General features: G+C 41.1%; 3 protein-coding genes across 4 annotated transcripts; all 3 read right to left on the bottom strand.

The window, feature by feature from the left end:
• Nucleotides 1-1549: 1549 nt before the first annotated feature.
• On the bottom strand, nucleotides 1550-21699 carry stxbp2 (syntaxin binding protein 2). 2 transcript variants are annotated; one of them, XM_064988678.1, is made up of 18 exons: nucleotides 21633-21699; nucleotides 19981-20030; nucleotides 19795-19876; nucleotides 19354-19430; nucleotides 19144-19219; nucleotides 18827-18930; nucleotides 18410-18558; nucleotides 17974-18058; nucleotides 16953-17083; nucleotides 16483-16590; nucleotides 16139-16262; nucleotides 13944-14024; nucleotides 12478-12619; nucleotides 10310-10416; nucleotides 10072-10170; nucleotides 8337-8422; nucleotides 4380-4540; nucleotides 1550-2487 (listed from the first exon to the last, which is right to left on the bottom strand). In XM_064988678.1, the coding sequence occupies exons 1-18, from the start codon at nucleotides 21667-21669 to the stop codon at nucleotides 2423-2425; spliced, it is 1764 nt and encodes a 587-aa protein (XP_064844750.1). In that variant the 5' UTR covers nucleotides 21670-21699; the 3' UTR covers nucleotides 1550-2422. The 2 variants fall into 2 exon arrangements, with proteins under 2 accessions (XP_064844750.1, XP_064844751.1); XM_064988679.1 differs by having other exon boundaries at nucleotides 4380-4537.
• A 411-nt stretch (nucleotides 21700-22110) lies between these two features.
• Nucleotides 22111-24690, bottom strand: LOC135555895 (EEIG family member 2-like). The gene is made up of 8 exons (XM_064988701.1): nucleotides 24346-24690; nucleotides 23981-24101; nucleotides 23674-23703; nucleotides 23348-23464; nucleotides 23047-23093; nucleotides 22784-22872; nucleotides 22304-22528; nucleotides 22111-22184 (listed from the first exon to the last, which is right to left on the bottom strand). The coding sequence occupies exons 1-8, from the start codon at nucleotides 24528-24530 to the stop codon at nucleotides 22111-22113; spliced, it is 888 nt and encodes a 295-aa protein (XP_064844773.1). The 5' UTR covers nucleotides 24531-24690.
• A 141-nt stretch (nucleotides 24691-24831) lies between these two features.
• LOC135555898 (protein PET100 homolog, mitochondrial) lies at nucleotides 24832-27023 on the bottom strand. Its single transcript, XM_064988707.1, has 4 exons — nucleotides 26927-27023; nucleotides 26219-26305; nucleotides 25843-25875; nucleotides 24832-25516 (listed from the first exon to the last, which is right to left on the bottom strand). Exons 1-4 carry the CDS (start codon nucleotides 26951-26953, stop codon nucleotides 25421-25423), a joined length of 243 nt encoding a protein of 80 aa, XP_064844779.1. The 5' UTR covers nucleotides 26954-27023; the 3' UTR covers nucleotides 24832-25420.
• Between the last annotated feature and the right edge of the window lie 589 nt (nucleotides 27024-27612).

The raw sequence follows: 27612 nt of genomic DNA, 5'->3' as shown, positions 1-27612 counted from the left end.
GTTCAGTGTGTCAAATCAGAGGGCTTGTTGTCCGGGCCTGTTGATTCTTCACAAAAAAATACAGTTTTATATATTTATGTTTGAAGCCTGAAATGTGGCAAAAGGTCACAAAGTTCAAGGGGGCCGAATACTGTATATATTTTTCCCTTATTATCCCTCCCCTAATTGGAGTTATCTAATTGACAACTCTTAGGCTTCTACTTCGTATACTGTACATACTATATAAATTTCATACAGTATCTTATAATAGGAGTGTTGATCTAGGATCAGTTTTGTCTTTTAGATCCTAATGAATAAGATTATATGTACTGGGGGGACCTGATTCTAGATCAGCATTTGTTCATTTTATAAATACAGGACCTTAGCCATACAGTCCACACCTTATGTATTTGGACAGTGAAGCTAAAACATTTATTTGGCTCTATACTCCAGCATTTTCTATTTGTGATCAAGTGTTTCATACGAGGAAACATTACATAATGTCTCCTTTAAATAGAGGCTATTTTCATTCATATCTGTTTTACAGTTTATAAATGAAAGCACTTTGTATCTAGTCCACCAATGTGAAGAAGTCAGCTTCTATCTTAAATAGTATTTGAACCCAGGCAGGTAGTGACACAACAGAGAATGACAGACACTATGACATACCAGCAGGATACTGTTTCCTCTAATCTGTGTATCCACTTCAGCAGCTGTCATCATCCAGAAAGACCAGAACCAAATCACGTGTCAAGTGTAGAAAAGTGGCACAACGACTTCAGGTGAGAGAACACCCACTTCGAACTACACCTAATTTGTAAGGCTTACTGAAATATTCATAAGACATACATAGAGGCTGCATGAATCATTTACAAGCAATAACATATATATATGCCGTATAGCAGACGCTTTTATCCGGTGACTTAGTCTTGCATCTTACGGACGGCTGGTCCTGGGAATCAAACCCACTCTCCTGGCATTGAAAGCACCATGCTCTACCAGCTGAGCTACAGTGGACCATAGAAAATGCCAGATGAAGCGGCCTGTTATATCCCCATTATCTAATATGAAACGCTATAAATGACATGTGAAGCATCCATGTGGTGTTTATGCTCAACATCTATACACATTAAAACACTTTTTTTAAGTGGGACAAATATTTGCTATTTGGACAGACATAATGCAGTATTTAAGAAGTGAGGATAAGGATGCACAAGTAATTAAACTCCAATCCTAAACAGGCTGGTGGTCAATATCAATTACATTAAACAAAGACATTCAGCATCGATTGTGAAAGCCATAGAAATTAGAATGCATGCTACAATACATAAACGCATGCTTTATTGCCATAGAAATGGACATTAGAATTCATGTATACAATCAAAATAGGAACGGTTTCCCAGACACAGATTATGCCTAGTCCAGGACTAAAAATAATCAAAACTGAAAGTGTTTTCCCAGGCTGAATCTGCACCCGGTACCCAGACTAGTACTATGTTGATTTCTCCTGGCTTCAACACCAGGGATTCTCTTGGCATTCTCATGGCAACAAGAACATATGACAAAGAGAAAAATGCATTTTGTTTATTCATAATTTGGACTAAAATACAAAGATATCAAAGGCCCCAACAACCACACATCATCCATTCCTTTATAAAACATATATTATTATGAAAGTGCATGATTTCAGAGAAAGACACTACAGTAGTAAAGACATTTAGACAGATGAAAACAAATGTAACTCAGGAAAGGCACACAAGTATTTAATGGTCCCAACACAGGTTCCATCTCAATAGTCTAAAGAGGCCACTGCTCTTTATACAATTTCATTCATCAGCAGTGAGGACAAAAGGAGAGGAAGCCACTTTAGAATGTTGATATGCAGCCCATATTTGTAACTCAATTACAGTAGAAGACAGATTCAAATCATCTTCATAACATAAAGGACTGTTTAATTAAATATTCAGAGCAAAAAATGTCCATCACAGCATTACATTAATATGTACATAATTTGTTTTAATTCAAGCATAATTCAAATAAGAAAATTCAATAAAATATTGAGAATCATAAGATACTGTCCTTTAATGACTACATCTTAAAAAAAGGCACTTCGTTTTAGTCATCTCAAACCCTGCAACAGACGAGTACTCAAGCATCTCATGATGAACCCCTCCATTAACAGCAAACCTGGGTTCAAATAATATTTGTTTTATTTTTTAACTGTGCTTAATTGAACTTGCCTAATCCAATAGAACCACTGGAATAGTCCTAAAAAGTGCAAACACCACTAATCTGGCACTCTCAGCAGGCTTAAATCAAAACCCTCAAAACAAGAGCAATTTGAATCGAGGTTTGTGTTCAGAGACATTCTCCCAGCAGACTCAGACCATCTCCCTACCAGGCCTGAGGAGAGAAGGGAGAGTTGTATCTAGTTTTCAGGAGTTTAAACCAGATCCAGCTTCTTCAGGTCATTTAGGAAGCTGGTGGGAGTGACAATGTGAGACGAACCTATAGAGAGGAGCGGAAACGACAACACAGGAGTATTAATACTAATTATATGGCGCTTTTCTGAATCCCAAAGACGCTTACATTCATTGTGAAGATTCATGATGAAAATGTATGGAGACAGACAGACTCTGGGGGATATACAGTGCCTTCAGAAAGTATTGACTTTTCCCACATTTTGTTGTTACAGCCTGAATTCAGAGATTTGTTGTCACTGGCCTACACACACACACACACACACACACACACACACACACACTACATAATGTCAAAGTGGAATTGTTTTTTGAAATGCTTACAAATTAATAAAAACATTTAAGCTGAAATGTCTTGAGTCAAGTATTCAAACAATTTGTTATGGAAAGCCTAAATAAGTTCAGGAGTAAAAATGCGCTATACAAGTCACATAATAAGTTGCATGGTCTCACTGTGTGCAATAGTGTTTAACATTATTTCTTTAATGACTACCTCATCTCTGTACCTCACACATACAATTATCTTTAAAGTCCCTCATTCAAGCAGTGAATTTCAAACACAGATTCAACCAAAATGACCAGGGAAGTTTTCCAATGCCTTGCAAAGAAAGGCACCTATTGGTAAAAAAAAACAAAAAAAAACTGCATATTAGTGGCATTTTATTGTCCCAAGCACAAGGCACTCCTGTGTAATGATCATGCTGTTTAATCAGCTTCTTGATATGCCACACCTGTCAGGTGGATGGATCATCTTGGCAAACGAGAAATGCTCACTAACAGGGATGTAAACAAATTTGTGCACAAAATGTAAGCAAAATAACCTTTTTGTGCATATGGAAAATTTATGGGATCTTCTATTTCAACTCATGAAATATGGGACCAACATGTTGCGTTTATATTTTTGTTCAGTATAGTTGCTCCAAAATACTAACCTAGACAGAGTGACACAGTGAAAAGAAGGAAGCCTGTACAGAATACAAATATTCCAAATCATGCATCCTGTTTACAACGAGGCACTAAATTAATGTTGCAAAAAATGTGGCAAAGCAATTCACTTTTGGTCTTGAATATAGTGTTGTTTGGGGGAAAATCCAATACAACATATTACAGAGTACCACACTCCATATTTTCAAGCATAGTTGTGGCTGCATCATGTTATGGGTATTGCTTGCAATAGTTCAGGACTGAGGTGTTTCTCAGAATAAAAAATAAAGGGAATGGAGCTAACAGGAGGCAAAATCCTAGTGTAAAACCTGGTTCAGTCTGTTTCAACTTGACAGCAGGACAATAACCTAAAACACAAGGGATAATCTACACTGGCGTTGCTTACCAAGACAGTGAATGTTCCTGAGTGGCCGAGTTACAGTTTTCACTTAAATCTAATTGAAAATCTATGGCAAGGCCTGAAAATGGTTTGGTTGTTGAGCAATGATCAACAACCAATTTGACAGAGCTGAAATAATTTAGAAAAGAATAAGTGGACAAATGTTGCACAATCCAGGTATAGAAAGCTCTTAGAGAGACATACCCAGAGGTGTAAGGTGCTTCTTCAAAGTATTGACTCAGGCGTGTGAATACCTACGTAAATTTGATATTTCTATACATTTCACTTTCAAATACATTTGCAAAAATGTCTGAAAATGTGTTTTTCACCTTGTCATTATAGGGTATTGTGTCCAGAGAGAAAAAAAAATCCATGTAATCTATTCAGGCTGTAACAAGTCAAGGGGTGTGAATACTTTCTGAAGGCACTGTAGGATCTTTTCGTGCCACCAGCAGGGGAATTCCAAACGAGGGTACATGGTGTGTCGTCATTGTAAATAAAATAAAAACTCAACTGGCATGCCTGGTTAAAGATAAGGTTAAATAAAATACAAACGTGTACAGTATTAAGTTTGAGTCGAACTATTGTGTTCCTACCAATCAGGACCTCCCATTTTCCGTCGGTAGCTCGAGTGACCTCGTAGGCGGAGCGCATCTCAGAGTGGGACACGCCTCCGATCATGAAGATGATGAGCCGAGGGCCGGAACGATACTCTGTTGGAGACTTGTTCTTGTGCCATTGTCCGAACCGAGCACTGCTGCAGTATGATACAAACATAATAAAACATGTACATTTCTAATTATGTAGAAATGATTTGCTGCGGTAAAATAAAACATGTACATCGATGGTGGCTGGTGGCACTTTAAATGGAAAGGGTGGGGTTCATAGTAAATGGCTCAAACGGGATACATGGAACGATACAATTGTTTTTAATGTGTTTGATAAAATTCCATTCACTCCACTCACCAGCCTCCTGTGATGTACTGTACATTAGTAATTATGTTGTTCTCCAATGACCATAATTATATGTCCATTACCAACAATTATGGATCTTAAATCAATACATGGTTATGGTGTAAATTATCACACTAAATTTTCTGATTATATAATAGATACCGTGGGTGGTATAAAGCCTCAAGATAATATGATTTGACAAGATGGTCGACCATGGATAATGCACAGAATTAAATAGAACATAGTATATTACAGTCTATCATATGTATGGGATAATCAACGAAGGGCTATGTAGATGTACTATGTGAATAATCCAAGATGAAGGGGTGTGATGGGGATATATTAAATATGATCAACATATACAGTACCAGACACCTACTCATTCAAGGTTTTTTTGAAATAAAAAAACAACAACTATTATTTATATTTGAGATTCTTCAAAGTAGCCACCCTTTGCCTTGACAACTTTGCACACTCTTGGCATTCTCTCAACCAGCTTCATGAGGTAGTCACCTGGAAAGCATTTCAATTAACAGGTGTGCCTTGTTAAAAGTTAATTTGTAGAATTTCTTTCCTTCTTAATGCGTTTAAGCCAATTAGTCGTGTTGTGATAAGATAGGGGTGGTATACAGAAGATAGGCCTATTTGGTAAAAGATACAGTCCATATTATGGCAATAACAGCTCAAATAAGCAAGAGAAACGACAGTCCATCAATACTTGAAGACATGGGTCAGTCAATCTGGAATATTAAAATATTTTTACAATTTCTTCAAGTGCAGTCGCAGAAACCATCAAGCACTATGATGGAACTGGCTCTCGTGGAGACAGCCACAGGAAAGGAAGACCCAGAGTTACCTCTGCTGCAGAGGATAAGATCATTAGTTACCTGCCTCAGAAATGGCAGCTCAAATGCTTCAGAGTTCAAGTAGCAGACATCTCAACATCAACTGTTCAGAGGAGACTGCGTGAATCAGGCCTTCATGGTCGAATTTCTGCCAAGAAACTACCACAGCATTCTGCAGCGATACACCATCTGGTTTGCGCTTAGTGGGACTATCGTTTGTTTTTCAACAAGACAATGACCCAACACACCTCCAGGCTCTGTAAGGGGAATTTGACCATTGAGAAGAGTGATGAACCTGGCCTTCACAATCACCCGACCTCAAGTAAATTGAGATGGTTTGGGATGAGTCGGACCGCAGAGTGAAGGAAAAGCAGCCAACAAGTGCTCAGCATATGTGGGAACTCCTTCAAGACTGTTGGAAAAGCATTCCAGGTGAAGTTGGTTGAAAGAATGCCAAGAGTGTGCAAATCTGTCATCAAGGCAAAGGGTGACTACTTTGAAGAATCTCAAGTATGAAATATATTTTGATTTGTTTAACATTTTTTTGGTTACTACTTGATTCCATATGTGTCATTTCATAGTTTTGATGTCTTCACTATTCTACAATGTAGAATGAGTATGGGTCTGGTACTGTAGGCTAATGCACAACATCAGTGGGATGAGAACAAAAGCACAGGGGATATAGTTATAAGCTAAAAGAACAGCTACCGGATGTTGACATGTTTATAGTTACATCTCCAGATGTGAACACGTTTGTATTCCATTAAGCTGTTGATGTCCTTGCTATATAACATATTTCTTCATGTGTGCGTCCCAAATGGGACCCCATTTTACATAGTGTTCTACTTTTGACCAATGCCCCATGGGTCCTGGTCCAAAGTAGGACACCATAAAAGGGAATAGTGTGCCATTTCGGACACAGCCATGGTGATACGCCTGTGTATAGAAAGGTTTTATCAAGAATTTAAACCCTGGCCTCAAAAAGAGCTTTGCTCTGAACAAGGAAGTCTGTGTACGTCCCAAATGGCACCCTATTCTATATATGGCGCACAACTTTCAACCAGGGCTCTGGTCAAAGGTAGTGCACTATATAGAGGGAATAAGGTGCCATTTGGGACACCACTGCATTGTCCATTAATTAGTAAACACACAGATTACCAAGCCCGGAAGTGCATTCACATGAGCTTTTATACAGTGCATTCGGAAAGTATTCAGATCTCTTGACTTTCTCCACATTTTGTTACGTTACAGCCTTATTCTAAAATGGATGAAATTGTTTACACACACACAATACCATATAAGGACGAAGAAAAAACAATTTAGAAATGTTACCAAAAGTGTAATTATATATATAAAACCTGAAATATCATATTTTCAAGATATATATAAAACCTGAAATATCATATTTTCAAGTCCGGACTCTGGCTGGGCCACTAAAGCACATTCAGAGACTGGTCCCGAAGCCACTCCTACCTTGTCTTGGCAGTGTGCTTAGTGTCGTTGTCCTGTTGGAAGGTGGACTGTTGCCCCAGTCTGAGGTCCTGAGCAGGTTTACATCAATGCTCGCTCTGTACTTTGCTCTGTTCATCTTTCCCCCAATCCTGACTAGGTTCCCAGTCCCTGCCACTGAAAAACCTCCCCACAGCATGATGCTGCCACCACCATGCTTCACCTTTGGGTGCCAGGTTGCCTCCAGACATGACACTTGGCATTCAGGACAAAGTGTTCAATCTTGGTTTCATCAGACCAGAGAATCTTGTTTCTCTTGGTCTGTGTCCTTTAGGTGCCTTTGGCAAACTCCAAGCGGGCTGTCATGTGCCTTTTACTGAGGAGTGGCTTCCGTCTGGCCACTCTACCATAAATACCTGATTGGTGGAGTGCTGCAGAGATGGTTGTCCTTTCGGAAGGTTCTCCCTCTCTCTTCTCTTCAATTCCTTCAACTTCATGGCTTGGTTTGTCCTCTCACATACACTGGTGTATATATAGACAGGTGTGTGCCTTTCCATGTCATGTCCAATCAATCAAATTTACCACAGGTGGACTCAAATGAAGTTGTAGAAACATCAAGGATGATCAATGGAAACAGGATGCACCTGAGCTCAATTTCGAGTATAATAGTAAAAGGTCTGAATACTTATATAATTATTTTACAAAAAACATATATAAATTAGCAAACATTTCAAAAACCTGGTTTTGCTTTGTCCTTATGGGGTATTGTGTGTAGATTGATGAGGATTTAAAAATAATTGATATTGGGGGACAGGTAGCCTAGTGGTTGGAGTGTTGGACTAGTAACCAAAATGTTGCAAGACCAAATCCCTGAGCTAACAAGGTAAAAATCTGTGCCCCTGAACAAGGCAGTTAACCCACTGTTCCTAGGCAAGTCATTGAAAATACGAATTTGTTCTCAACTGACTTGCCTAGTTAAATAAAGGAAAAAAACAACATTATATTAAGGCTGAAACGTAACAAAATGTGGAAAAAGTCAAGGGGTCTGAATACTTGCCAAATGCACTGTACAACACCAACAAACAATATCAACAAACTAAAAATAACTCCTGGTAGATTATTCACAGGCTGTCTAATGGCACCTTGGGTCAATTAACTTTTCACCTCTCCGGCCCACTTAACTACGCCAATGCTCTATTTTAAAGATTACATCTGAGATTAAAGTGTTAACGTATGTGACCCATCTGCATCCGATAAGGCCATGCCCCTTCTCCCCCCTCCAAGTGATGTATAGAGTATACACACCTGACAGTCGTCTGCATGGTGTTAATGGGGGCAGGCTCAGAGATGAATGGCCACTGCTTCTTGTCCAGCTTGTCCTCTATGGCATTCTGGAAAAATAGACAGTCATGGTTGGTCAGACTTGGAATTTCTGGATGACAGTAATTTGCTAGCCAAATGCCTCACAATAGTCCCAGTCGGTTTTCATGTAATAAGGAATTCCTCTCGACCACACCCACAAGTTGGGGAAAAACAACATTATTTCCTGTTGATTCGCATTGTAAGAGGCAACTTCATCATAGATTTTCTTTTGTTATACAGAAACAACAAAACATGCAGAAAATCTGCTGTGTTGTTCAATGTACATGTAGCCAGGTCAAAAATCCTGATCTATGGTTGCAGTGCTCCCACGTAGGGAAACAGAGCCCGTGAGAAGAACCTTGTGGCTTCAGGCGATGTCCAAGTAGGAAGATGTCCAAGTAGAGGTCCAAGTAGGCTACACATAGCTACGTGTGTGGAAAACATCACAGGTAACACATTTAACTTGTTAAGTACAGTCCGTTTGGAACTCTACTCACTACTTGTATAGTCCGTTTGTTTGTGTTGTTGGCCTTGGCAAGCTTAATGTTCCGGTCGGTAGGTAGCACTCACTCAAGTGGCTGCGAGCTAACATCGTCATGACAGAAAAGGGGGATCTGGGAAGCCTTACGTTTTTCTAAGTCGTGATAAGGCCAGAGAGCAGGCAATGTTGAAAAGTCATCTTCACACATGTACTTTTCTTAAAATGTAGTTTTGTAATTGACTAAAACAAGGAAACTGTGGTTGAAAAAGGTCAAGTTTTTGCTGTGAGCCACTGGGGTAACCACAGGTTGTCTTCCCCACAGACGGGCAGGGTCGCGCCTCTCTATCTAATACCGATTGGGTCTATATTAGGGTGCCATTGCGAGTGTACCCATGAGTTTACCAGTCAAATTGCCAGGGTTATATGTTCCAAGCCACTTCTAGTCAATCTATTTCTGTGTGCTACTGCATTGTGGGGGGTGTTTTAGTTGCTTGTTTCAACAAGGAGCAACAAAGTTAAATCACTTTGTTTAGAGTCCATGTTATCGCCGAAACGGACTCAACTGCACTGATGACCAACCGTCCTGTCGTCAGTCAGCTGTTGACGGATCCACCTGTACCATAATACCGGAGACCCGATCCAGAATTCAAAAAAAGTGTCACGGTCTTATCTGATATTATTGTCACGGGTATATGGGGTGGCAGGAAGCCTAGTGGTTAGCGCGTTGGGCCAGTAACCGAAAGGTTTCTAGATCGAATCCCCGAGCTGACAAGGTAGAAATCTGTTGTTCTGCCCCTGAACAAGGCAGTTAACCCACTGTTCCTAGGCCATCATTGTAAATACGAATTTGTTCTTAACTGACTGGCCAAGTTAAATAAAATAAAAATGAAATAAATAGCACGAGTCTGCTTGGTGTTCCTCCCTCACTCTCACAGTACACAAACAGCACGGTCCCTGCTAGAGCGGCACCTCTCATGCTTTATCAGCTCCGGTTAATAAAGTATCTTAAAAATGTACTTTTCTGCTGTTTCCTGCACTCGGATCGGACCTGGATCTGACCAAGTCTATATGGAACGGGTCTAGTTGTCCCGGGTCAGTTCGTGAAAGGGTCGGGTCTGGGTGGGAAAGCCCCAGGCCCATTTCAAAGCAGGTCCAACTTCCTCAAACCACACTGTCTATCCTTGTCCGCCTCCATACCTCCATCACGTCTTTGATGGTGGGTGTCCATCGGGAGAGCTGGTACGTACTCTCCTTGCGCTCTTTCTTCTCAGGCAGTGTTTTCCCTGCATTGAGAGCCTGAAACACAACATTTCACACACTTCAAAATATAACAAGGGGAAAAAAAGGCTTCACTGTAAAGAGGCATTTGTTCAGCCCAAAAAACGTGAGAGCGAGAGAGAGCGGCGGAGAGACGGACAGACAGAGCCCTACTGACCCCAGCAATGACGGGGCAGCCCAGGTGCTGTAGGTTGGTGATGATATTGCTGTTTGCCTGCACGTTGGCATGCTGGATTAACTTGGTCAGGTTCTCCTCTCCAATGCCTGTGTGTGACGAGACCACCGTTATACAGAGTAGAGCTGCAGAACGTAATGACTCATTAAGTTAGCCTAATCAAAACGGCTTCCTAAGCTAGCTTATTGTCATCCCCCAAGTATCAACAGTAACCACATCATATATGCTTAGAGAGACCATCATTTACAGAGTAAAGCCAAGCGCTCAACTTAAAGACCACCATCTGCTCCGCAGGCCAACATCCACAAACATATACAGTGGGGCAAAAAAGTATTTAGTCAGCCACCAATTGTGGCTGACTAAAAAGTTCTCCCACCAAAAGTTCTCCCACTTAAAAAGATGAGGCCTGTAATTTTCATCATAGGTACACTTCAACTATGACAGACAAAATTATGAAAAAAAAAAATCCAGAAAATCACATTGTAGGATTTTAAATTTATTTATTTGCAAATTATGGTGGAAAATAAGTATTTGGTCAATAACAAAAGTTTCTCAATACTTTGTTATATACCCTTTGTTGGCAATGACAGAGGTCAAACGTTTTCTGTAAGTCTTCACAAGGTTTTCACACACTGTTGCTGGTATTTTGGCCCGTTCATCCATGCAGATCTCCTCTAGAGCAGTGATGTTTTGGGCGGTTGCTGGGCAACACGGACTTTCAACTCCCTCCAAAGATTTTCTATGGGGTTGAGATCTGGAGACTGGCTATGCCACTCCAGGACCTTGAAATGCTTCTTACGAAGCCACTCCTTAGTTGCCCGGGCAGTGTGTTTGGGATCATTGTCATACTGAAAGACCCAGCCACGTTTCATCTTCAATGCCCTTGCTGATGGAAGGAGGTTTTCACTCAAAATCTCACGATACATGGTCCCATTCATTCTTTCCTTTACACGGATCAGTCGTCCTGGTCCCTTTGCAGAAAAACAGCCCCAAAGCATGATGTTTCCACCCCCATGCTTCACAGTAGGTATGGTGTTCTTTGGATGCAACTCAGCATTCTTTGTCCTCCAAACACGACAAGTTGAGTTTTTAACCAAAAGTTCTATTTTGGTTTCATCTGACCATATGACATTCTCCCAATCTTCTTCTGGATCATTGAAATCCTTTCTAGCAAACTTCAGACGGGCCTGGACATGTACTGGCTTAAGCAGGGGGACATGTCTGGCACTGCAGGATTTGAGTCCCTGGCGGCGTAGTGTGTTACTGATGGTAGGCTTTGTTACTTTGGTCCCAGCTCTCTGCAGGTCATTCACTAAGTCCCCCCGTGTGGTTCTGGGATTTTTGCTCACTGTTCTTGGGATCATTTTGACCCCACGGGGTGAGATCTTTCGCTGAGCCCCAGATCGAGGGAGATTATCAGTGGTCTTGTATGTCTTCCATTTCCTAATAATTGCTCCCACAGTTGATTTCTTCAAACCAAGCTGCTTACCTATTGCAGATTCAGTCTTCCCAGCCTGGTGCAGGTCTAAAATGTTGTTTCTGGTGTCCTTTGACAGCTCTTCGGTCTTGGCCATAGTGGAGTTTGGAATGTGACTGCTTGAGGTTGTGGACAGGTGTCTTTTATACTGATAACAAGTTCAAACAGGTGCCATTAATACAGGTAACGAGTGGAGGACAGAGGGGCCTCTTAAAGAAGAGGTTACAGGTCTGTGAGAGCCAGAAATCTTGCTTGTTTGTAGGTGACCAAATACTTATTTTCTACCATAATTTGCAAATAAATTAATTAAAAAACCTACAATGTGATTTTCTGGATTTCTTTCACCTAATTTTGTCTGTCATAGTTGAAGTGTACCTACGATGAAAATTACAAGCCTCTCATCTTTTTAAGTGGGAGAACTTGCACAATTGGTGGCTGACTAAATACTTTTTTGCCCTACTGTACACACACCAAAAAAATGTGATCAAGTCAATTGATCTCATAGAGCTGTTCAGGAAAGCTAGAATTTCAATAGCAGTCAGGTGGAGAGTAGCTGTGTCCTATCATATTAGAAACGCTCATATTGCTGCACCTGCTGTGTGTATCTTGACCATGCATTGACAGAAAGCAAACACATTGAGATCATGCAGCCAGGACAATTATGTTGACCTACCCTTCTTCTTGTGGAAGACATAGAGCAGAATGATGCGGATCTTGTCGTAGGGGTCAATGTCGGTGTTGAGGAGTACCGGGACGATGCTCTTCATGGCATCCTTCAGGGGCTCTCCATCTACATCAGTCCCCATGGCCAGATCCTGGGAAACATACGGGGGAAAACAACAAATCGACAACACCACTCAGAGAATGATGCATTTAGGTCCCCCCCCCATCGGCATCCGTCACACATCAGTGCATTAACACTGCAGATCCTCGTCCCACAATCAGACCCGGATTACCTCACTTCTGAACATGCTGGGTACGTCTCAAGTGACCACTAAACCTACCACCACTAAACCTACCATGTTAAAGACTAGGAAACAAACCCGAGCGGCGCTATTAGAATCATTAAGATCAAAACAACGCATGCGTCCCAAATGGCACGCTATTAGTCATGCACTAAATAGGGACTTGGGTGCCATTTGGGACGGGGTAAATGTGTTGAGGGAGAAAGTAGGAGCTACTCTGGGAACCAGGAAGGGAAAGGGGTTCTAGTCTGCGATGTCTTGGTGTAAGATGGTGTAAGATTTCTGGATGGACGGGTTTCCCAGTAGTAATAACAGCCTGGCAACATTAATGGTCTTTAAGACTAGTAAATTACATTACTGTAGGTTCAGAGAGGGACACTTGATAGAGATGTGCGACACGTCTCGTCTCAAGCCCTTTACACAACATTAGTGAAGTGGATGCCCACTAGGACTCCAGACAGCGTCACACTATGGTAGCATGTCAAATGGCACCCTATTCCCTATATAGTGCACTACATTATTTTTTTTACCCCCTTTTCACCCCAAATTTGTGGTAGTCTCGTCTCATCCCTGTCCGCACACTGTGCCGTACTTGGGAGAGGCGAAGGTTGAGAGCCGTGCGTTCTCCGAAACACAACCCAACCGCACTGCTTCTTGACACAATGCCTGCTTAACCCATAAGCCAGGAGCCACCTGCCGACCGTGTCGGCGCATAGAAAAACAAGGAAGATGAGGATATCTTTGGGAAAATAAACATTTCAGTGTAGAAAGAATGATAGAGGATGTCAGAAAAGATGGGGGATTTTTTTTATTATCACAGAACAGAAACATATAAAATCAAAGAACTGACAAACATGTCATTCAAATGCTATAGGTCACTCTTGAAAAAGAGATGATTCATCTCAAGGGTCTTGCTGGTTAAATAATGGTTGAATAAAACCAGGGTGTGTTTACACTGCCGGGAATCAAAAGCATGCTCCTGGGTGTATCATGAGTGTACCTGCCAGGTCATTTGCATATGGTTTCATAAGAGAGGGAGAGGGAGCTTGACGCCACCCTATTCCCTATATAGTGCACTACTTGTGATCAGATCCATATGGGTCTTGGTCAAAAGTATTGCACTATATAGAGAATAGGGTGCCATTTGGGACTTGTGTTTTGTAGCAACACTGACCTGTTCCACCTCACACAGCTTGTCCACAGAGGCTTTGAATTTCTTCATGCAGGCCTCAGCCAGGTGCAGGTGAGTGGAGTACTGCAAATCAAAATAAACACATTACTTATTAACTTCTAAAAGTTGATGTCATAACACTATCACAATACTCCACTTTGTTGCTACAGCCTGAATTCAAAATGGATTAAATTGCAGTTCTCACCCATGACACAATCAAACGTTTTTAGAACTGTTTAAATTTGAGGGAAAATTAAACACAGTATCTCATTCACACCCCTGAGTGAGTCAATAATTTGTAGAAGCACCTTTAGCAGTGATTATAGTCTTTCTGGGTAAGTCTCGAAGAGCTTTCCACACATGGATTGTGCAACATTTGCCCATTCTTTTCTAAATTCTTTAAGTCCTGTCAAATTGGTTGTTGATCATTGCTAGACAACCATTTTCAGGTCTTAACATAGAGTTCCATGTAGATTAGTCAAAACTGTAACTCAGGCCACTCAGGAACGCTCACGGTCTTATTGGTAAGCAACTCCTGTGCAGATTTGGACTTGTGTTTTGGGTTATTGTCCTGCTGAAAGGTGAATTCATCTACCAGTGTCTGGTGGAAAGCAGACTGAACCAGCTTTTCCTCTAGGATGTTGCCTGTGCTTAGCACCATTCCATTAATTTTTTTTATCCTGAAAAATTCCACAGTCCTTAAAGATGAGGTGGCAGGTAGCCTAGTGGTTACAGCTGGGCCAGTAACCGAAAGATTGCTGGATCGAATCCCCGAGTTGACAAGGCAAAAATCTGACGTTCTGCTCCTAAACAAGGCCGTTAAGCCCACTGTTCCCCAGTACGCAGTCATTGTAAATAAGAATTTGTTTGTAACCGACTAGTTTAACCTTTTTTTTATCACACAAAGATTACAAGCATATCCATAACATGATGCAGCCACCACTATGCATGAGAATATGGAGAGTAGTATTCACTAATATGTTGCATTGGATTTCCCCCAAACATAACACTTTGTATTCAGGACAAAAAAGGTAATTGGTTTGCCATTTTTTTTTGCAGTAATAATTTACTGCCTTGTTCCAAACAGGATGCATGTTTTGGAATATTTTTATTCTGTACAGGCTTCCTTCATTTCATTCTGTCAATTAGGTTAGTATAGTGGAGTATAACTACAAGGGTTGAGCCATCACTAGTTGTCCTATAAACAGCCAGTAAACTCTAACATGGTGAAATCACTGAGCAGTTTCCTTCCTCTCCGGCAACTGAGTTAGGAAGGACGCCTGTATTTCTGTAGTGACTGGGTGTATTGACACACCATTCAAAGGGTAATTAATAACCACCATGCTCAAAGGGATATTCAATGTCTGTATTTTTATTAATCCATCTACCAATAGGTGTCCTTTCTTATGCAAGGCATTGGATAACTTCCCTGATCTTTGTGGTTGAATCTGTGTTTGAAATTCACTGCTCGACAGATAATTGCATGTGTGAGGTACAGAGATGAGGTAGTCATTCAAAAATCATGATAAACACCATTACACAGAGTGAATCCAAGCAACTTATTATGTGACCAAAGCAAATGTTTACTCCTGAATTTATTTAGGCTTGCCATAACCAAGGGGTTGAATTCAGACATTTCAGCGTTCCATTATTAAGTCATTTGTAAAAGTTTCTAAAAAACATAATTCCACTTTGACATTGTGGTATTGTGAGTAGGCCAGTGACAACAAAAAAAAGAATTCGAAATTTAATCAATTTTAAATTCAGGCTGTAACACAACAAAATGTGAAAAAAGTCAAGGAGCGTGAATACTTTCTGAAGGCATAGTAGAATGAAAAAAATGTATTGGGCATGCATTATACGTGGCCTGCTACACCGGATGCGTAACATTTGCAGAGGGTAATACGCTCCTGTTAATTTCAATTAAATCAGGCCCCTTGAGTGTAGAATCCACCTTTTTTTAACGTGCAGCTCACTCCTGAGAACAATAGGATAAAGTAACTTGCACTAAGCTTTCAGCGTAGCAGGTAAAAATCCTACTGTTTGCTCGTATGGACATTGGAACACGGCCCATATCTTTGCCAAATGTGAATAGAACATGTGTTGACATTTAGTCTGACAGTAGGTGATCACTGGAGAGATGAATGCCAGTCTCAACCAATCAACTGATTTTAGATGGAAAGACGAGGAATACCCACCAAGCTGAGTTCCTTCTGGTACTGTGGCATCTTCTTTAGCATCTGAGACAGGTCTTTGATATTGGCCTTATCAGTGGACATCCTCTTGCTCTCACAGAACACACGCAGCAGCTCCGTCACTTTCCTGGAACACGAACAAAGAGCATCAACATCTGAACCCAGGGTTGGGTTCAATTCAGTGTTCAAATCAAGAAAGAGAATTCATGATATGAATTTTTAGAATTCACTTCCTGAATACAACACTAAACTTACCTCCAACTCTGGATCATGTCATCTCTTATTAGTGGAGGTTAGAATCGTTAAAAACACTAGTCGTATGTAATCTTGATGAGCGTTTGTCTTACTTGGTGACATCAGCTATGTGCATGTGTCTCAGCTGGACCCACAGATCGTCGTCTTCGTCCAGGAGAACCTCCTTCTCCTTCGAGTCCCCGATCCCAGTCGTCTGATATCTACAACACACAATAGCACAGGGATCGTTTGATAACTAGAGCACACAAAACAACCGTTATACAGGGATAACAGATACCTTCTTCTACTCATGATATGATGTGTAACTATACATGAGTACTATATATAGCTACATTCACAAATAATAATAATAATAATGTAGTAGGAGAAAGGTTATACTCCTAACCTGTACACACGACTAACCAAAATGTAAAACTGACCCTTAACATATCTTAACCAATTCTGAAATGAAGTATCGTTTTGCAGGTCAGGAGTGTTTGTATAGCATTTTCCATATGGTCATCATGGGCCTTGGTCAAAAGTAGTGCAGTATATTGGGAATAGGCTGCCAAACTAAGCCTACTTGTAGATGTCCTGTTTGATGTCCAGAAGGTCATAGACCATGGCCTGGAAAGTCAGCTCATGCAGAATGGGAGAGATGGGGTCAAAGCCACGGTCCACAATCAACAGCTGTGACCTGGCCTTGTCAGGACCCTGAAAACGCGTAGAAACATCTCACGTCAGTCAGGGCAAGAAATTATACCTAAAAATGTCACTTTTTAATTACCAGTTAACTCCTTCAATGCTTTGGCAGACAGGGGATATTGTTATATATCAAATATATTGCCTCAAGCTCTACAATAGAATGTCAGGAATGCTTTTGGGTAACAGGTTTTTACCAACAAGTCACCTAGTCAGTGCCACCATCAGACTTGACTTGACCCATTCAGAAGAGTTTATTTTCACGCCAGCCTTTCACACATTCAATTTTTTCTAAAAGTACAACCACAAAAACAAGAAAATATCTATGCCATGTGTATTCTATTACCCATTTCACACTGTACTGCACACTGTACAGGACCACTTATGCACCCACCGAAGTGGATATTTTGTTGTGAAAAACATATATCCGAACCAGTACAGTTCTGCACGATAGTGTGAAAATGGTATTACTGTGCTGGGTACTGAGGCAGAGAGACCATGGAGAGGATAAGAGCAGAAAGGTAAATTATATCAAATTAATACATGCCTTCAGAAGTCCAACACAGGCTTTAATGAAATGCCAGCTAGGAAAGACAGAAAAGGAGAGAAAAAGTAGCCGAGCAGCAGAGAGTGTGAAATATAATTTACAGGAAATCAAGTGAGAAAGTAGAAGTAGCTATGAGAGACTCCGATAGATGTAACACTTTCAAAATGCTGCAATAATCATATCATTAGCCTAGTATCATAGAGACAAAGCATTTGATGGTTGCCAATAGAAGTCATTCAATGCAGTGTATTTTCAGGGAGTGAACGGTCATTGAGCCAAGCAGACATGGTATTATTAGTACTGTAAAGAAGTGTTGTGTATTGCGAGAGGTGGCGAGGCGTTGGTGTCTCCTCACCTCTCCCATGCTGGGGTTGTCTGCTTTATGGGCGTTCAGACGCTGATACACCTCCTCAGCCAGCCTGGCATTCTCCTCAGGACCGCTATGGTAGAGGGAGGGAGAGAATGAGAGAGAGAGAGAGAGAGAGAGAGAGAGAGAGAGAGAGAGAGAGAGAGAGGTGACTTGCGACTGAATGAGCAAAGACACAGATGTGCAAAAAGACCATTGAAGACAGGCTCTGTATGCAAGACCTGTGTGATGAGCGTTGAAAAAGATGTTGAAAAGTGTTAATTCGCGATCATTTGGGGTGTTGCTACCATCATCCACTACTGGAGGACTAAAAGTATCCATTTAATCAGATGAACATCCAATTCCCACTGAAACCTCTGGTAGCACTTGCATGCCTGTATTTATGAGACCTGTCTGTAAGTTAGGGTATGGTGTGTATAGGTACCTGCGGTAGCGGATGGCAGGGTACTCCTTCAGGGTGTCACAGAGGGTGGCGATCTGCTCTGCCAGAGTCTCCATCATTCTGTCTTTATTCCCCTCTCCAACTGGACTGTAGAATGAGTGCAGGGAGCTGGGATCGTCCAGGGAAAATACCTAGAATAGAGAAGGGAGAGGAAGGGCGTGAGGGAGAGAGAGCGAGAGACGACAATTACTTGGCATTTTCACTGGATACTCCTTAGAGTGATCAAACTACCAGAAAATGTGTTGTTTTCAATGGGAGAGGGCAAGATGAGACTTTTGGCAATTTGGCCATGTGACCAGAGTTGAGCAAAGTTCAAAGAAGGTGCTGTAGGGTAGGTAGGTAGGTAGGTAGGTAGGTAGGTAGGTAGGTAGGTAGGTAGGTAGGTAGGTAGGTACCCACCTGGGACTCGTATGGCAGGAAAGCCACGTTGATCTCCTTCAGAGTCTTGATGACTTTGGCAACTCTGGACCTCCCAATCTCAGCAAAAAGAGCATCTGGGCAGTCTGCAGGATAGGTGATTGTCACAAAACCAACAGTTATATTGTATTATTAAACAAAATATTCCTGCTTTTTGTCATTTTGCGAGGTTAATCTCAATTAGATTTAGAATCTCCTTTCAAGAGAGACATGACCAGAAGGACACCACATTTTTTGTATCAGACAAGGGAAGAGTACAGTTTTGAAGTTTTATAACAATTTAAAACAAATGGTCTTACTGTCTGTGAAGAAGATGTGTGCCGCTTTGTAGGTGAAAGCAATCTCTTTGAAGTCATTGATGAGAGCACGAACCGACTGAGAACATCCACACACACACACAGGTGAGAGAGAGAAAAAGAGGAAGATGAAAGATTACTTTACAGCAGTACAGGATATGGTAGTTGATGACATAGTGAAATGGGGAATGGCAGGGGAAACACACTTCTCACCTTCTCTGAAGGAGAGATCAGATAAATGGCCTCCAGGCTAGAGATGGGTTCCCTGCGCTTGTTGATGTCCTCCACAACTGGAGGAGGAAAAGGAAGATCAGTTAGTGACTGTACAATCCTAACTGAAGAACACCTCCACAGACACTCACTTCCTCATACTATGACCCATACCTGGGTTCAAATAGTATTTACTTCTTTCAAATAGCGTTTAATTGAGCCTGTCTCAAGTGCCAGGTGGGAGGGGTTGGTTTTGTACTTTTGGGACTATTGCACCAGACAAGCTCAGTTGAGCGCAGCATAAGTATTTGAAAGAAAACAAATACTGTTTGAACCCAGGTCTACTCTGAACATCGTTTAGAATGATGTATCCCTTGAACTAATAAATTGTTATTGACAAATACAATTAGTCTAGCCCACTGGCCATCCCATCCCAACACTTACTAGTCACCCCCTCTGCCATGATATCTGACATCTTGCAGCAGGAGGACAGGATTCGCATGCTGATGTGGTCCACAATGAGCACCTGGACAAACAGATGGGCGTTATCAATTAATATTCAATTGATCATTAGACATGTCTTTTGACATGGATCTTTTCAGAGCCACGCTCAACATTTTTTACAATTACCTTCCATTCTCCATCCTTCTTCACACTTTTGATAACTCCATTCAGGATTTCTTAAGAGATGACGAAAGACAGACAGAGGAAGTATGAAATATTACAGTAACAAAACTGAAATGTGTCCAATAACTCAGAATGAGTAGAGGTGTTTATTTTAGTTAGTTTACATGGGGGGGTCAATTAAGAACAAATTATTATTTACAATGATGGCCTGGCAAGAGGCAAAACATTTGGAAATAGACAACAGTAGTCTAGGTTCTGGAATCTGTTTTTTTCCTTCCTGGTTCAATATTTGACAGAGATCTCTTAAAGTTGACCCAATTGATCTATGTTTTTTCAGATGGTGTTTGTTGGCCAGTGTCAAACAGTAACTAACTGGGTCGTAAAAGGCAAAGGAACATAAACTTACACAGGTAGTAGGTACACATTGTCTTCCTTCACATGTATGGTTGATCACAAGGCAGCCCACAATCAACTAGCTACACCCAACTTGACCTATTGTTCCCATCATAGCTTCCATAATAAAATAAGCAAAACACAAGGGAACGCAGTAAAAATATGACCCAGGATGAAAGCCTCACGCCCAAACCTCCACGGCCTCCTGACCAACGCATTCAATGCTTACGTCAATACTCCCCACTTGGTAAACAGTTCGATCACATCATTAATAAAAACTGGTACATCTTGAGCACTGATCCACAACTGGAAAAGACGTTTAAAGAACCCCCGTGGGTAGTCTTCAGACACACTCCCAACATCAGTCAAATGGTGGTGAGGTCTGACATTCCACCGGTGCCACGTAGTACCTTTCTAGACAACGTGGTGGCTCTTCACAACATTAGCTCTTTGAGATACATTGCCATCGAACCTGTTAAGACTCCTAGGAGGGGGGAGATACTGATAATCTATGAGAAGATAATTGTATTGGACCCACCGTTTGTGTACCATGTCTCTTAGAGGTCTGAACCAGGAGTTTGATATCAGACCATTTCTTCTTGCCTTCCAAGTCACCTACTTGGTCGTTTTGTAAATAGATATTATTTTCTGGAACTACGACATGTATCCATCTCATTGTTATAAAATTAGCGATAAACAAATTGTTTTTGCACCCACCATGCGTCATGTCCACAATGGTGAGTTGAGATGTGTATATTTTGGTATGTGTGCACTCAGTTTGTTTGTTTGTTTGACCTGACGAAGATCCGTTTCGGATCGAAACGTCAAAAAAAAGCGGTGAATTGGGATATTTAATAGTGTGCGGGCCTTCTTGTTCTTTACTAGTATTGTTCATTAGCCCAGCACCTGTTTTCAAGGACGTGCGTATGACCAAACTTTTCTAAAGTCAGCAAAACAAGTTTTAGAGCTTACTTGAAATACTACTACTAGTGATGATGCATACCTTTCCCAGTCCCATTTAATATTTACATTTTAAATAGCCTAATGACAGACAGCTTTATCCCATAGCCAGGCATTACTCGGAAGCAACTTGCTTGAGTGGCGAATGATATGCATCGCTAGCCAGGCAGTTTGGATGTTTTCTGTTATTCATTTTCGTGACAAACTAAAAACGTGATGGTAATCAAAAAGGCACTATTTCGACCGCAGAACGTCGAACACTAGACACTTGAGTTATAAAATTGACACATTTCTTAACTTACTCTCTCCGACTACAGCCTTCAGTCCGCTTGGGGCCATCTTGACACTTCCGTGTTGTCGATTTTTTTTTTTTTTTTTTAACTGCCTGACGGAAACATAACATCCACGCCACGTCATGTCCGCTTCGTTTTTTAAAGATAGGAAAGTGTTCAAATGCACTCAAAATGAATAAGTAAATAAGAGTTTCCAATTTGACTAAAGTGTTATTCATATTCTTCATGAGTTAATTTGCATTAAAACATTGTCATTTACAGTAAGTCTCTGGTATAGGGTAGGAGCAAAGAAAATAAGATTTTCTTGTGGTTTGGTTGAGAAACATCTTTATTTCATCGTATTTATTTCATTATGATGACATTCTCTACACTTCCAGCATGGGAGTCCCTGTTGAGACAGAGTTGTGCATCACTGGAAATCCAATTAAGAATCAGAATCTCATTAGAATCAACATTCAAGGATCGGTTGAGATCCATCTCCAATAGGCTACCTGTTCTGTATATGAGTGACACCAAGGGTTGTGGTGCCATCCTGACCAACAAAGAGTGCAAGTCCAGCTTCTGTAATAGATATAGATACTAAGCATTAGCACTCTCTATTGAGTAGTATGTCATGCTTTTAATCCTACATAGTCTAGGATTCATCTGTGTTCTTGAAACCAGCATCAAGTTCAAAGCACCTTCAATGGGAGGAGGGAGCTCAAATACTGAGCCCAAGCTCTCTAGACAGAGATGTTCAACCACATCCTGGGCATCCACCCGTGTGTTCCCGACCCGAGTCAACTGACTGACAACTCTGGCCCTCTCCTGTGCCTCTGGGTTCTGACTGGGCATGGCATCAAGCAGCAGCCCCCCCTTCATCACCAGCTGCCTTCTCATGGTTCTCAGGATGTCCTCTGAGGAACCTGAAAACATTGTGGGGTTCACTTCAAATGCCAAATGATCTTTGGTGGTTGCAGTTTGATGAGGATAGTGAATTGGTGCATCTCTGTGAGTTGGTGTGTTTGCCTACAAACATATTAAACGGAGGTTGTTAGGTTAACCACACAAGTCTAAGCCCTAAAGAGTTGTGTTAGCTTTCCTGAACGAATGCCTAGGCTTTAGCTCAGCAGGTTGACAGTCTTGTAGCACAGGTCCAAACCCTGGCTGGTCACACATACCAGGCTCAGAGTGACTGGAGGTGCTTTCTCTGGGCTGCTCAACATTCTCAGATGATAAAGTTCCACTTGGCAGTGAATGCTGGGTAGGACTGAGGAAAGCACAAAACAGGAGAGTGACAAAGACTTATCAGCATAATGTAATCAAATTTGGGAAATTAATATAAATGAAGAGATGGTTGAATAGTAATAGTTTATGTGAAATTGTATCCATAATACCGTATCAGTGAATAATAGTTGATCAATGCTATTAATAAGGTCCTCACACTCTGAAACATGGGTCTCCCTGGAGCAGCTGCATATGTAGGCCCACCTGGACAGGTAACCAATGAATCCAGCAAGTTATACAGGATCGGTTTTGTTACAAGACTTTGTTTTCACAAAATGTACTCACCAACTGCAAACTTCCATTTCTCTAAGAGCACCTACCTTTTGTTCTTTCACGATGACTTAAGCAGTGTTGTCTGAGGACTTATCTACTTCTCCTATTCTCCCCATGTAGTGCACTAAAGGAGTGCACTATAAAGGGAGTAGGGTCCCATTTGGACCTAAATAATTGTGGCTGACCTTGAGAAGGGAGTTGTCCAGCTTGTTGTCCTTGTTCATATATCCCTCTAGGAGGCAGTGCCGGGTCACATACCCAGAGCCTGCATACTCAGACAGGTTGAGGTCGACATAACCCACCTAGTAACATGGAAATTGAGGAGATATTATTACTGAAGTTGTGAGAAAAAGGGATGCCCTACAGAAAAAAACAACCTTCATGCATCTATACCTTCCATGTCTGCCAATCTAAAGGGTCTGGATAAGTGTAAGCAAGCCCTTACTATGCTAAAAGTTGGGAGCTTGCCCATGAACATGTGGAACAGTGGTTACTCTCCTCTCAAACTTACCTTTTGGTATGACCTTCCTCCCTTTGTGTCCTGCATGAAGAGAAAAACAGGTTATTTAATCTTTTTCATCATTTTGCTTTCCTTCAGTACATTTGAATAAAATTCAAAACACAACACACCTCATTTTATGTATGCTGTTTTACCTAGATGGGATATTTTATCAAATGTTACTCCATTTAGTAACAATTGCCATGTTGCATCCTAAATGACACCCTAATGCCCATGTAGTGCACTATATAGGGAGACATTTGGGACACACATCACACTGTTTTGCAGGGAGAGACTGATTTATGATAAGTTAGCTGACCTTGCGAACTGACAATCTACACATGCAGTCATCTAGGACTCCAGACAAGCTGTTGACTGCAGTTTGGCACTCAAATTCAAACATCTTTCCCCATTGCACTGAGTTATGCAGGACTTCCAGTCTGTGGGTTACACACACAACTTGATAATAGTATTTCTGTAACTGTGGGTAAATCTTAAGTCTTTCGTCAAATCTTGGATGTTCGCCTCTAATGCAGCCTGTCCTTGCCTCCCTCTAATTTTTTTCAGGTGGGATGTCTTGAGGAACCGAGGAAAGACTACCGATTCAACTAAAAGCTCACTTGCTCACAAGAGTTGGTGACACAACACCATATTTCAGCTGTACCCCCCCCCCCCCCCCCTCACCTTGGAGATTCCTCAGTAAAGGAGCCATCAAGTAAGCGAACTTTGCAGAAAATCAACCCTGTGACTTGTGGCACATTGCCCAGCTCATCCAAGAGTAGGGAGACGGAGAAGTTGTGCGTCCAGAAGTGTTTCCCGAGCACCGTGATGGTATGCAGGCGAGCTGCCAACCGCCTACTAGCCTCCATAGTCCCGTTTCCAGAGGCCCCTATAAAACTTGATGTATAAGATGGAAGATACAGTAGGCTGGGTTGTGTTCTTTAGAGCACACCGTAGCAAAACATTTTAAGACAGAACCGAAAAATGTGTCCTCATTGGATGATTTCAGCTAGTCCCTGCCAGATTCTAAATGATTTCTCCCAACTGAACACGACTCAGCCATAAAATGACATGTCACAGCATGGTCCAAATCACAGCACAGAGGCTTTGTGACATCATACTGTTTCTCAACCAGAATGGTCATCACAAAAAAAACAAAAACAGGCAAAGACACATTTAAACTTTAATGAAGAACAATGTTGAAACACCCATGTACAAAAGACATGTATTCTAAAAATTAAAAATAAATTATATTCCAAGCCATATGCTTCTGTCCTCAAATTTCAATCAAACATTTTTTTGGAGACAATCATACACACTCAATGTTTTACATCAACACCATCACAGAGCAGATCATCAACAATAAAGTCAGTTTGATTGCAGTCAAATAAAGCATTTCATTAAAATCTTTTCAGCAAGACTATTCGGTTCAAAGGGGTAACTTGAAGGTCCCCCTCAAGCACACCCTCCCAAACGGTGTATAGCATAGCCTACATACTCCACGAAATCCAAAATCCTCCAACCCCAAATGGCACCTGTTATCCTATACAGTGCACTACGTTTTACCAGAGCCCTATGGGCCATGGTCAAAGTAGTATACTAAATAGGTAATAGGGTGCCTTTTGTGACGCAGCACATGTTCCAGCCCATGGGCCTGACAGTGACACTGCTCCCCCCTCCTGTGGAACAACAAAAACAGGCAGCTGATTGGGCATTGGGGACATCGTCCACCTCCGATTGTCTCTCTGCACTGTCCTCCTCACTCCTCCTCAGCCTCCTCCAAGGCCATCCGTTTCAGTAGCCGCCGCTCCTTGCGGTCTCGCATCCGCTCTTTGAAGTCTTCCAGCTCTTTCCTCTGTAACACAGATCGTTCAGTCATAATCTACCATTGTCAATCAAAACAGTTATTCATTTTATTTTCAATTATGGAAGACAGAGACATTGACAACAAATAAAACATCCCCAGTCCTTCAATCCAACACCAAATCAAAACAGTTCTTAAAAGGTTATTCCACACAAAATATTATGTTAAATTGTATTGGGAGTGGGATATTCCTTAAATCTTTACCCTCCAAAAGTGTCACTATTGGTAGGCATTGATGTGTCATACTTCATTGTTCCTAAATCAAGAGAAAATGTCTAACTGTTGGCGTAATAACATGACATTATTCACACACTCACATGCATCTTCTCATCGGGGGGGAAAATCTCTCTCTGAAGGTAGTAGAAGAGATCACCATGAAAGAGGAAAGTAAAGTTTAACATTAATGAACAACAGATAAAAACGACTTATGACATGGTCACACACAAAATGTTAGAATTTGCTTTAGTTTGTCAGACAGTACTGTCAACCTTCTCAGACTGTCTACACAATCTAATAAAATGTTTAAAAGCACTGAATGAATGAGCCATTGGGCTTTATTGTGTGTTAACCTCAACATTATGTATGTAACGGAACGACTGTTGTCTCCGGCTGAAGCAACCTTAGTTCTATGTACTTTTAATCATGAAATAAACTAAATGAATCAATCAACCAACCAATCAAGATAACACTAACCTTTCTCTTCACAATATATTCTTCAAAGTACTCTGCTTGGTTGGAGATCCAGAACATGGTTACAGGGAAGGACAAATACAGCATCATCTGATCACAAAGGAACACAGACAAAATAAACATCAAGTAACTATCATATCTTTGTTAGACATGTTAGTCAGTATAATAGATCGCTACATTGATGTGTATAATTGACCACTACAGTCATCAGACAACAATCATGCAGTTGGTGCTTTCAAAACAATTGGGAACTCCGGAAAAAAAAAACGTCAGTGATCAAATCATGACCTCAGTGATCAAATCAAATCATGCGTAGCAGCCTGAATGTTTGACTTCCCTACTTTTTCCTAGCAGGTTAACTTAGGAGAACTTACACTGCAGGTTGGGAGACGGGGGTTAAGGTTAGGAAAAGGTTTAGCGAAAATGCTCTCCTAAACTGCTACGAAAATCACTATCGAAGTGGCGTGAAAAGAGTGTGTCCCCTAAAATAACTTCAGTGTTGACGAGGATGATGTTACGTGACCACCTGGCTGGATAGCTAGCAAGTTAGCTACTGTAACGATCAGCGTGTAGCTATTTCTACAACAATATAGAGCGTTTCGCGTGCAGTCTTTTTTCTTGTTGCGGCTAGGATCCCTTACAAACGACAAACTGTACCCTCGTGTATGCTATTAATCATGACATTATGATGAAACAAACCTATGTACTCACACGAAACACCTCGATTTTCACCCCCATATTTACGCTGCTACTGCGCCAACCTTCACACTGCACTTCCTGGTTTTCGGGTTACGACTTTTCACAAAATATCCAATCAGTAGAGTCCCATTTCTTTACGGTCAGTGCTATTCGGGATCCTTGGAAAGTCACAACCCAAACCATTTTACATTTCATTATTATTATTATTATTATTATTCGTGAATAATAGTGTATAGTTTTATGTAAGGGCGGCACATTTCCAACAATATTACATTAGTGCTGGATATGGGTGAATATAATGAATTACTTGATGGTGACCCTATGATGTTTGATACCCCCCCACTTTTTTACATTTGTTGATTTCTTTATTAAATCGATAAGAACTCTTTACAATGGACGTAATAGCTCTGTAAAACGTGATACATCACCTATATTTGAAATCAACAGAGGAGTGAGACAAGTTTGTCCAATTAGTCCATTCCTCGACCTCTTGACAGCTCAGGTTTTACATCTACTAGTAATCCCAGAATTCCTTTACATGTATTAAGATAAATGAAAGAATCAACACCTCTGCATAATCAGAACAGCTGATGTTAAAGTTCACAGTTAGCTATTGCTAAGTAAACGAAAGCTCAAAAGAAGCAGTTGCCTGGCTTTGACCCGCAGGTGAGAGCATGTGCCCGTGTAGATGGAAACAA

This window comes from Oncorhynchus masou, chromosome 15 (genome assembly GCF_036934945.1).
Source record: "Oncorhynchus masou masou isolate Uvic2021 chromosome 15, UVic_Omas_1.1, whole genome shotgun sequence".
Classification (NCBI taxonomy): domain Eukaryota; kingdom Metazoa; phylum Chordata; class Actinopteri; order Salmoniformes; family Salmonidae; genus Oncorhynchus; species Oncorhynchus masou.
This window is presented reverse-complemented; position numbering and strand designations above follow the sequence as displayed.